This window comes from Silurus aristotelis (assembly GCF_946808225.1).
Source record: "Silurus aristotelis genome assembly, chromosome: 12".
Classification (NCBI taxonomy): Eukaryota; Metazoa; Chordata; class Actinopteri; order Siluriformes; family Siluridae; genus Silurus; species Silurus aristotelis.
In genome coordinates this window covers 2784004-2794003 of record NC_139585.1, presented here as the reverse complement: position 1 = coordinate 2794003, position 10000 = coordinate 2784004, and the positions used below count along the sequence as shown (strand labels likewise).

At 44.6% G+C, this 10000-nt stretch overlaps 1 protein-coding gene across 1 annotated transcript in view; it reads right to left on the bottom strand.

Annotated features, from left to right (window-relative positions):
- Positions 1-309: 309 nt before the first annotated feature.
- pdzd7b (PDZ domain containing 7b) overlaps positions 310-10000 on the bottom strand; it is a 12798-nt gene continuing 3107 nt past the window's right edge. The window contains exons 6-17 of the mRNA XM_083557440.1: positions 9375-9522; positions 9116-9176; positions 8661-9041; positions 8444-8578; positions 8252-8364; positions 8075-8166; positions 7879-7970; positions 6778-6849; positions 6190-6690; positions 5374-5474; positions 3526-3888; positions 310-361 (exon numbers count right to left, since the gene is read on the bottom strand). Coding sequence (XP_083413566.1) covers positions 3745-3888; positions 5374-5474; positions 6190-6690; positions 6778-6849; positions 7879-7970; positions 8075-8166; positions 8252-8364; positions 8444-8578; positions 8661-9041; positions 9116-9176; positions 9375-9522 — 1840 coding nt within the window. The 3' untranslated portion in view covers positions 310-361; positions 3526-3744. The remainder of the gene's footprint in view (positions 362-3525; positions 3889-5373; positions 5475-6189; positions 6691-6777; positions 6850-7878; positions 7971-8074; positions 8167-8251; positions 8365-8443; positions 8579-8660; positions 9042-9115; positions 9177-9374; positions 9523-10000) is intronic.

Here is a 10000-nt window from a genome sequence, read left to right as displayed (position 1 = left end):
GAGGTGAATACTGATCTTCTGCTGGAGATGATGTATGTGGAGGTGCAGTTGTGGCTCCAGAGAAAGGAGACGTGTTGAATTGTGGGTTTTTTTGGGTTTCTTGCTTTAGTGATGATGTTCATTCTTACTGTATGAGATTCCTGCAGCGCTCTGTTCTACTGCACTTCTCTATTATATATAGTATATCTATAATGTACTGTATATATAGTGGATATATTATTATTTATTATTATTACTTTAACATGGATTTTCTTTTGGTGTAAATGTAAAACCGGAAAAAAAACCAGTACACCAGTACACATCGGAATACTTTCCAATCCTGATTTATTAAAAATAAAAATCTGAAAAATGGTAGTTATTGCTGTTTTAACCCAGCCATTAGGGGGGCACAAGCCAGTGTACTCTTAGTGCCGGTCCCAAGCCCGGGTAAATGGGGAGGGTTGCGTTAGGAAGGGCATCCAGCGTAAAACATGTGCCAAATCAAATATGTGGATTACAAATGAGAATTTCATACCGGATCGGTCGAGGCCCGGGTTAACAACGACCGCCACAGGTATCGTTAGCCGACAGGGTACCGGTGGAAATTGGGCTACTGTTGGCCGAAGGAGGAGAAGGAGAGGAGGAAGGCGTCTACAGAGACGGCAGGAAAAGGAGCAGTGTAGGAGAGTAGAGGTTCGGGTTGGTACTTTAAATGTTGGTACTATGACGGGTAAAGGGAGAGAGATAGCTGATATGATGGAGAGGAGAAAGGTAGATATGTTGTGTGTTCAGGAGACCAAGTGGAAAGGGAGTAAGGCCAGGAACATTGGAGGTGGGTTTAAACTGTTTTATCATGGTGTGGATGGGAAGAGAAATGGTGTAGGGGTGATTCTGAAGGAAGAGTACAGTAAGAGTGTAGTGGAGGTGAAGAGAGTTTCTGATAGGGTGATGATCGTGAAGGTGGAAGTTGAAGGGATGATGATAAATGTCATCAGTGCCTATGCTCCACAAGTTGGCTGTGAGATGGAGGAGAAAGAAAGATTCTGGAGTGAATTAGATGAAGTGGTAGATGGTGTACCTAGGAAAGAACGATTGGTGATTGGGGCAGACTTTAATGGGCATGTTGGTGAAGGGAACAGAGGTGATGAGGAGGTGATGGGTAGGTATGGTTTTAAGGAGAGGAATGTGGAAGGGCAGATGGTGGTAGATTTTGCTAAAAGGATGGAAATGGCAGTGGTGAACACGTATTTTAAGAAGAAGGAGGATCATAGGGTGACGTATAAGAGTGGAGGAAGGTGCACACAGGTGGACTATGTGCTATGCAGGAGATGCAACCTGAAGGAGATTGGAGACTGTAAGGTGTTGGCGGGGGACAGTGTAGCTAGACAGCATCGGATGGTGGTCTGTAGGATGGTTTTGGAGGCGAAGAAGAAGAGGAGGAAAGTAAGGTTTGAAAGAAGAATAAGATGGTGGAAACTGAAGGAGGAAGAGTGTAGTGTGAGGTTCAGGGAAGAGGTCAGACAGGGGCTCGGTGGTGGTGAAGAGGTGCTGGATGATTGGGCAACTACTGCAGAAGTGATGAGGGAGGCAGCTAGAGAAGTACTTGGTGTGACATCTGGAAATAGAAAGCAAGACAAGGAGACGTGGTGGTGGAATGAGGAAGTGCAGGAGAGCATTAGGGGAAAGAGGTTGGCAAAACAGAAGTGGGATCGACAGAGTGATGAGAAAAGTAGGCAGGAGTACAAGGAGATGCGGCAGCAGGTTAAAAGGGATGTGGCGAAAGCCAAGGAAAAGGCATATGAGGAGCTGTATAAGAGGTTGGACACTAAGGAAGGAGAAAAGGATTTATACCGATTGGCCAGGCAGAGGGACCGAGCTGGGAAGGATGTACTGCAAGTTAGAGCAATAAAGGATGGAGAGGGAAATGTGTTGACTAGTGAGGAGAGTGTGTTGAGAAGATGGAGGGAGTATGTTGAGCAGCTGATGAATGAGGAAAATCAGAGAGAGAGAAGGTTGGAGGATGTGGAGTTGGTGAAGCAGGATGTAGATAGGATTAGTAAGGAGGAAGTGAGAGCAGCGATTAAGAGGATGAAGAATGGAAAGTCGGTTGGACCAGATGACATACCGGTAGAAGCGTGGAGATGTTTAGGAGAGATGGCAGTGGAGTTTTTAACCAGATTGTTTAACAGGATTCTGGAAGGGGAGAGGATGCCTGAGGAATGGAGAAGGAGTGTGCTGGTACCGATTTTTAAGCATAAGGAAGATGTGCAGACCTGCAGTAACTACAGGGGAATTAAGTTGATCAGTCACACCATGAAGTTATGGGAAAGAGTAGTGGAAGCCAGGCTGAGAGAAGAGGTGACCATCTGTGAGCAACAGTATGGTTTCATGCCGAGGAAGAGCACCACAGATGCCTTATTTGCTTTGAGGATGTTGATGGAGAAGTATAGAGAAGGACAGAAGGAGCTGCATTGTGTGTTTGTGGATTTAGAGAAAGCGTACGACAGGGTGCTGAGAGAGGAGTTGTGGTATTGTATGAGGAAGTCAGGTGTGTCAGAGAAGTATGTGAGGGTGGTGCAGGACATGTATAAGGACAGTGTGACGGCAGTAAAGTGTGCAGTAGGTACGACAGACTGGTTCAAGGTGGAGGTTGAACTGCATCAAGGATCGGCCCTGAGCCCTTTCCTGTTTGCAGTGGTAATGGACAGGTTGACGGACGAGGTCAGACAGGAGTCTCCCTGGACTATGATGTTTGCAGATGATATTGTGATTTGTGGTGAGAGTAGAGAGCAGGTTGAGAAGAGCCTGGAGAGGTGGAGATATGCGCTGGAGAGAAGGGGAATGAAAGTCAGTAGGAGTAAGACAGAGTACATGTGTGTGAATGAGAGGGAGGGCAGTGGAGTGATGCGGTTGCAGGGAGAAGAGGTGGAGAAGGTGGAGGAGTTCAGGTACCTGGGGTCAACAGTGCAAAGTAATGGAGAGTGTGTTAGGGAAGTAAAGAAAAGAGTGCAGGCAGGGTGGAGTGGGTGGAGAAGAGTGACAGGAGTGATTTGTGATAAAAGAGTATCTGCAAGAATGAAAGGGAAAGTTTATAGGACTGTGGTGAGACCTGCGATGTTGTATGGATTAGAGACAGTGGCATTGAGTAAAAGACAGGAGGTGGAGCTGGAGGTAGCAGAGCTGAAGATGTTGAGGTTTTCGTTGGGAGTGATGAGGATGGACAAGATTAGAAATGAGTTTATTAGAGGGACAGCACATGTAGGATGTTTTGGTGACAAGGTGAGGGAGGCGAGATTGAGATGGTTTGGACATGTGCAGAGAAGGGACATGAATTATATTGGTAGAAAAATGCTGAAGATGGAGCCACCAGGTAGGAGGAAAAGAGGAAGGCCAAGGAGGAGGTTCATGGATGTGGTGAGGGATGACATGCAGGTAGTTGGTGTAAAAGAGGCAGATATAGAGGACAGGGTGGTATGGAGACGGATGATCCGCTGTGGCGACCCCTAATGGGAGCAGCCGAAAGAAGAAGAAGAAGGTAGTTATTGCTGTTTTATAAGAAAAAGTAAATTCCAAGACTAAGAGAAAAACCTGAAACACCTGAAACATCACCTGGGTGACTGACAGCTTTATGTTTAAGACGGTTAAGAAGAACCCTGAGAAGAGCATGTTAGAAGCAGTTGGAATGCAGCGGTGTTGGTGTTTCTCCTCACGCTGTCACTTGGTTGTGGTGAGCTGACGAGATGAACGTGAAGCAGAACAGGAGTCTCAGGAGGGTTTAGGGACCTTCACCACCAGCTCCATGGGGTCGATGTGTTTGTTGCTGAAGGCTTGGCGGATGATTTCCACAGCGTCCTGATGCATGATGCCCTGCAGGGATACGCCGTCTACTGACACCAGCTCAAAGCCCGCCTGAGAAAAAGAGAAAGAGAGAGAGAGAGAGAGAGAGAGAGAGAGAGAGAGAGAGGATGAGAGAGGATGAGAGAGATAGAGAGAGAGAGAAATAGGGAAAAAGAGAAAAAGAGAGAGAGAGAGAGAGAGAGAGAGAGAGAGAGAGAGAGAGAGAAAGAGATAGAGGATGAGAGAGAGAGAGAGAGAGAGAGAGAGAGAAAGAGATAGAGGATGAGAGAGAGAGAGAGAGAGAGAGAGAGAGAGAGAGGGAGAAATGGGGAAAAAGAGAAAAAGAGAGAGAGAGAGAGAGAGAGAGAGAGAGAGAGAGAGAGAGAGAGAGAGAGAGAGAGAAATGGGGGAAAAAAAAGAGAGAGAGAGAGAGAGAGAGATAGAGAAAGAGATAGAGGATGAGAGAGAGAGAGAGAGAGAGAGAGAGAGAGAGAGAGAGAGATAGAGGATGAGAGAGATAGAGAGAGAGAGAGAGAGAGAGAGAGAGATAGAGGATGAGAAAGAGAGAGAGATAGAGAGAGAGCGAAAGCGAGAGCGAGAGAGAGAGATAGAGGATGAGAGAGAGAGAGAGAGATAGAGAGAGAGCGAGAGCGAGAAAGAGAGAGAGAGAGAGAAAGAGATAGAGGATGAGAGAGCGAGAGAGAGAGAGAGAGAGAGAGAGAGAGAGAGAGAGAGAGAGAGAGAGAGAGAGAGAAATGGGGAAAAAAAGAGAGAGAGAGAGAGAGAGAGAGAGAGAGAGAGAGAGAGAGAGAGAGAGAGAGAAAGAGATAGAGGATGAGAGAGAGAGAGAGAGAGAGAGAGAGAGAGAGAGAGAGAGAGAGAGATAGAGGATGAGAAAGAGAGAGAGATAGAGAGAGAGCGAGAGCGAGAGAGAGAGATAGAGGATGAGAGAGCGAGAGAGAGAGAGAGAGAGAGAGAAATGGGGAAAAAAAGAGAGAGAGAGAGAGAGAGAGAGAGAGAGAGAGAGAGAGAGAGAGAGAGAGAAAGAGATAGAGGATGAGAGAGAGAGAGAGAGAGAGAGAGAGAGATAGAGGATGAGAAAGAGAGAGAGATAGAGAGAGAGCGAGAGCGAGAGAGAGAGATAGAGGATGAGAGAGAGAGAGAGAGAGATAGAGAGAGAGAGAGAGCGAGAGAGAGAGAGAAAGAGATAGAGGATGAGAGAGCGAGAGAGAGAGAGAGAGCGAGAGAGAGAGAGTAATAAATCAGTCATGTTGCGATGGAAGAATGATGAAGGACGAGGTGGTGTGATGAAGTGGAGATCCTGTTCTACACCAGCGCATCCTGAAGTGTTTTATTTCTCTTGTACCCCAGCGATTCTATTTATTCTATAGATTTAATACATGAAGCGAAATGGTTCTTGATCTCATCTGCTGCTGTATAAGAGGAATAAAGTGCTTATGGTTGTGCTTGTGTTATAATCAAGCTGGTGATAGAATCAGTGCCTCCTCTTCATCATCCTTCCACAACATCTCCTCGAACCCGGGACTGATCCGTTACCTTCAGCGTGTTGTTTGTGGAAGCGGCTCCTCCTGGGAATATCTTCTCGATTTTGACCACGGGCTGCACCCTGGACTCCACGCCACCCGAGATACTGATCCCTGTTCGTTTCAGACAGCATGGGATTTAGACATATGGTCCGGCATGTTACCCTACTCTGAATTCTGATTGGTCAAAAAGTGTGGATTCATTAAAATTTATCCTGTAGTTCTACAACATTACCGTTTCTATAGGAACAAAAGGCAAAAAGCTCCGGATAATCCCTTTTTATAAAAAAACTTACACTGTGTGACCGAAAGTTTGTGGACGCTGAGCAATAGGATTTTTTTAAATCCCACATTTAGTCTCCACTTTTCTGGGAAGATTCCATTAGATTCCCTGGGGTGCATCCAGCATTCCGAATCATCCTGAGTGTGTGGGTCAATAGGGTTTGAGCTCTATAGAGGAAGATCTTCTATTCTTCTACTTTAACCCATCTGTCATGCTGGAACAGGTCTGGGTCTCTTAGTTCAAGAGAATTCTATGCAATTGTGTGCCTCCAAATTTGTAGTAAAAGTTTGAAAACAAACCACATTTGGGTGGAAAAGTCAGACGTCCGAATACTTTTGGTCGCACAATGTGAGTGTTCTTTGACAGAAAAGCTTTTGCGTGATATTTATGGAAGCAGTCTTCAGTGTCAGCTATAATTTAAGCGAATAGAGGAAACTCCTTTTATGGACGTTTCACAACATTGGATAAATTGTGAGCTTTTAATAATAGTGCGCTTAGAAAACGATTCCCGGGAGAGACCGTAACTAGTTTTACAGATTTTCTCACCTAGTGAACGCTTGGTTTTGCTGATGCGCACGGTTTTGAGTTCGTACTCCTGAGGCTCTCGTGTCTCTGCATCCTCTCTGTGTCCTGTAGAGGGCGCTTTAGAGCTCTGCGATCTCCTGAGTGGACCGAAGACCTGGGACAAAAGGGGTCTCCTGTGACCAGAAGTGTCCACTACGGTGAAGAAAACATCCTTGTCTTTTGTTTTAGTGTGTGTGTTCCGGAAAGGAGACCTCCCCCTTCTGACGCGTGGAGGAGAGTGTGTGTCTTGTGTCAGCAGCCAGTTAGGGACTGTTGGAGATGATCTGGGTGGTTTGAGAGATTCTAGGGGAGAATACGAGTCTACCGGAATGTCCAGCAGAGGGGTAAAGGATGCAGGGATTGGTTCGTCCGGTTTGCCGGTTGGCGTCTGAGATTGAGTGCGGAGACGCTGCAGTTGTTCCAGCAAACGGTTCTGTCTGTCTACGTCCTCGGCCGCCTGGAGCTCGAATCCACCACATTGGTCTAAAACACACACATGCATACGCTGGAGTGTCTAGAGTCTAGCAGATTACAAATGTATTAAAACGGCATTTTAATCCGAAGGCTCACCCGGTACAGGGGTGATGAGGTGGCGCTTGGGGGCGTGGCCTGCTTTGGGAGATCGCAAAGGAGACGACCGCCCTGCAAGATAATATCTGTAATTGATCTAACAAGTAATGCTGATCTTGACTCGAAAGTGCACATGGTTTTGGAAGGGTATGTGATTCGGTAGCTAGCGAACAGCTGTATAAATCATTTGCGATGTTCAACATGGGAGTAATATACATGATGATCATCCGTTCCAAAGTGGGTAAAAACATTAGTGAAGATCATTATTACAAAATGAGAAGTCGATATTACTATTGTTATCATACACCATCTAGAACAGGGGTCCTCAAAAATGCGCCCCTACGCCCCCACATTTGTAACCGCACTTTGAACAATGCCAGAGACATATTTCACATTGAAAATGTCATTTAAAATATATGTTTTACTCAAATCATATCTGCATTTAATAATAAAGCTTAGCTTTTAATCTAAAATGTCTCTTTAGTTATTAATAGAGGTCGAGGCACTGATAGTTGATCGCTGGAAATATCGACTATCGGCAAAAATCCATACCGATAGTTTTTCCGGCTTGCGGTCTGCTATCGCTACGACAGCGACCTCTAGAGGTGAATCACTGATGCCGAAGTGCTGTTTGTTTTTTACATATTACATTATTATAATTTCTAAATTATATTTATTAATAAATATATATTCATATTTATTTCCTTTAGCACATTTTCAGAATTCAGTACTGTTTTTTTTTTTGTTACTTTTGTAATAAAGTTCAGTACTATTTTACATGGAGTGTTATGTTTGTTTTCATACGATTATTCGCTTATTTAACCTAGCTGTCGGTGTTGGCAAAATCCACTCTCGGTCGACCTCTGGTTATTAACGTAGCCTAATTATTTGTTAGATTTACTCACTAACTATACGCATAAGTAGTAAATGTTTTGATTTCAATAGCAATAAAAAGGAAAAAATTTCATTACGGCGAAACCGATAAATCGGTCGACCCCCAGTGTAGATAATATTTCTCTGATGATGTTGCTGAATACGCAACTAGAAAGGCGTAATTATGGATACACACTGTGGTGAAAAAAAGCTGGATTCCAAACGTACGGGAGCGTCTCTTTAATATGTCGTAGGCTTCCTCTTCCAAGGGTTTTACCATGCTGTTAAACTTCTCAAGATCCTCCTTCGGGACAAGCATTCTGAAATATAAGTAAGTAAGGTTATTCTGCTCAGAGATCACACTTCCTGTCCCTGTTTAGCAACAATGTCCAAAATGTGTGTATTTTCTTTTCTTTTTTTTTACCTGATCTCCCTGAGTAACAGGAGTTTCTCCGGTCCGTCCAGAATGGCCAGCAGGGGAAGCACTAAAGACTTCAGCTCGTGCTCTACTGTATACTAAACAAGCAAGAAACTTTGTCCTTGTCGAAAACATCGCACCGAATCTGATTGGCTAATGCGTAAAAATGTCACGTGATATTACCCGCTTGCAGATCTCCATCAGCACGGCAACGTCTTCCTCGTCCAGCAGCTTGGTGGACATTTCCTCCACCTGAATGAGAACTTCCTGATCAGATGACCTGCTTCCTGCAGTACCTTCAGACGCAGACATTACTTATGAGCATATATCTCTGAGTACTCTACTTTTCTTTTGATATACATGAAATCACCTTACCATCAACGTTCAAGGAACGTTCCTTAGATGTGCTCCTCTTCCAAAGTAGGCCGAGGAAGGTTTTGGAACGCTGCAATGAGATCCCACCTTCTTCTCTTCCATCTTTCTGCTTCTTTTGCTTCCTTTGTTCTTCCTCTGAATGTGTGTGGGACAACAAAAAAACATTAATTACATGCATTGCATATATTACACGACCATAACATCTATATTTAAACACCTGAGACAGTCATGTGACTTTGGGTCCTGCGGATGGGTGGACCAGGTCGACTTAGTGCCATCAGGAGAGAGGTTTTTCTTCCTTCTCTTTTCTCGTCTCCTCCTTCTCCTCCATTATTACGTATGGCAGAGTCATGCAGGAGCTCGGCTGGACCACAGCTTAGACTCGTCTCAGTCTGGAACTCATTTTCTGTTGGATCTGTGAGAAACTGAGCTTCTGTGAAGCTGGAAGTGTCAGTAATTTGAGACCTGAGGGGCAGTGATAGAGGCAGCGTGGCCTGAGAGATACCAGCGACTGAGCTGAGAGGAGTTCCAGAGGACAGAGAGGAAGCGGAGGACCAGTCCGAGCCCCGCGATGATGAATGGAATGTTCTACTGCTTCCTAAAAGTGATCGATAGGTCAACAGAAGTCAGAACTTTCACAGGATTATTTGGGAATTAGGTCTGGTTTCTTACGTTTATCAATCCAGCTGTACTCGGCCATGAGCTCCTGGTAAGCTGGGTATCTCCCTGCCTCCTGTTCATCAAACCAGATTTAAATAGATTCAGTCTATATTTATATAAACACGTTCAACAAAGTGAGTATTCGAGTGATAGACAAACTCTAAACACATACCACCTGATCCTACAGCATGTAAATATTGCATGCAGCACCTTTCAAACACACACACACACACACACACACACACACACACACACACACACACACACACACCTTGATAGTCAGTGTGAGGTGATGTTGGCTCTTTAGGACTTCCACAGCTCTGCTGTGAGTGATATCCTCAAAGCTCACCCCATTGGCTGACAGGATCTGATCCCCCATCTTAATCCCGCCCTGCTCAGCCAATCCTCCTGGATCCAGTCTGTGTGCTCACACACACACACACACACACACACACACACACACACACACAAAGAAATATAGAAATTATACAATAAATAAAAATATATAATCAAAGAAATATAATGTTTTGTTTGTCAGTTAAACAGACGGACAGACAGATAAATAGATAGACAGAGAAACAGACAGATACACAGACATATGGATACATGGACAAACAGATAAACAGACAGACACATTAATGGACAGATAAATAAACAAACAGACAGACAGATGACCAGACAAACAGACAGACAAATAAACAAAAAAAAAACATATAATAGACAGAGAAACAGATACAAAGGCAGACAGGAGACCGATGAACAGACAGACACACAGAAAGATGGATGCAAAGACAGACAGGAGACAAATGCATGGACAAACAGAAGAGAGATGAACAGGCAGACAGAGAGACAGATACAAATACAGACAGGAGACAAATGCATGGACAGACAGACCGA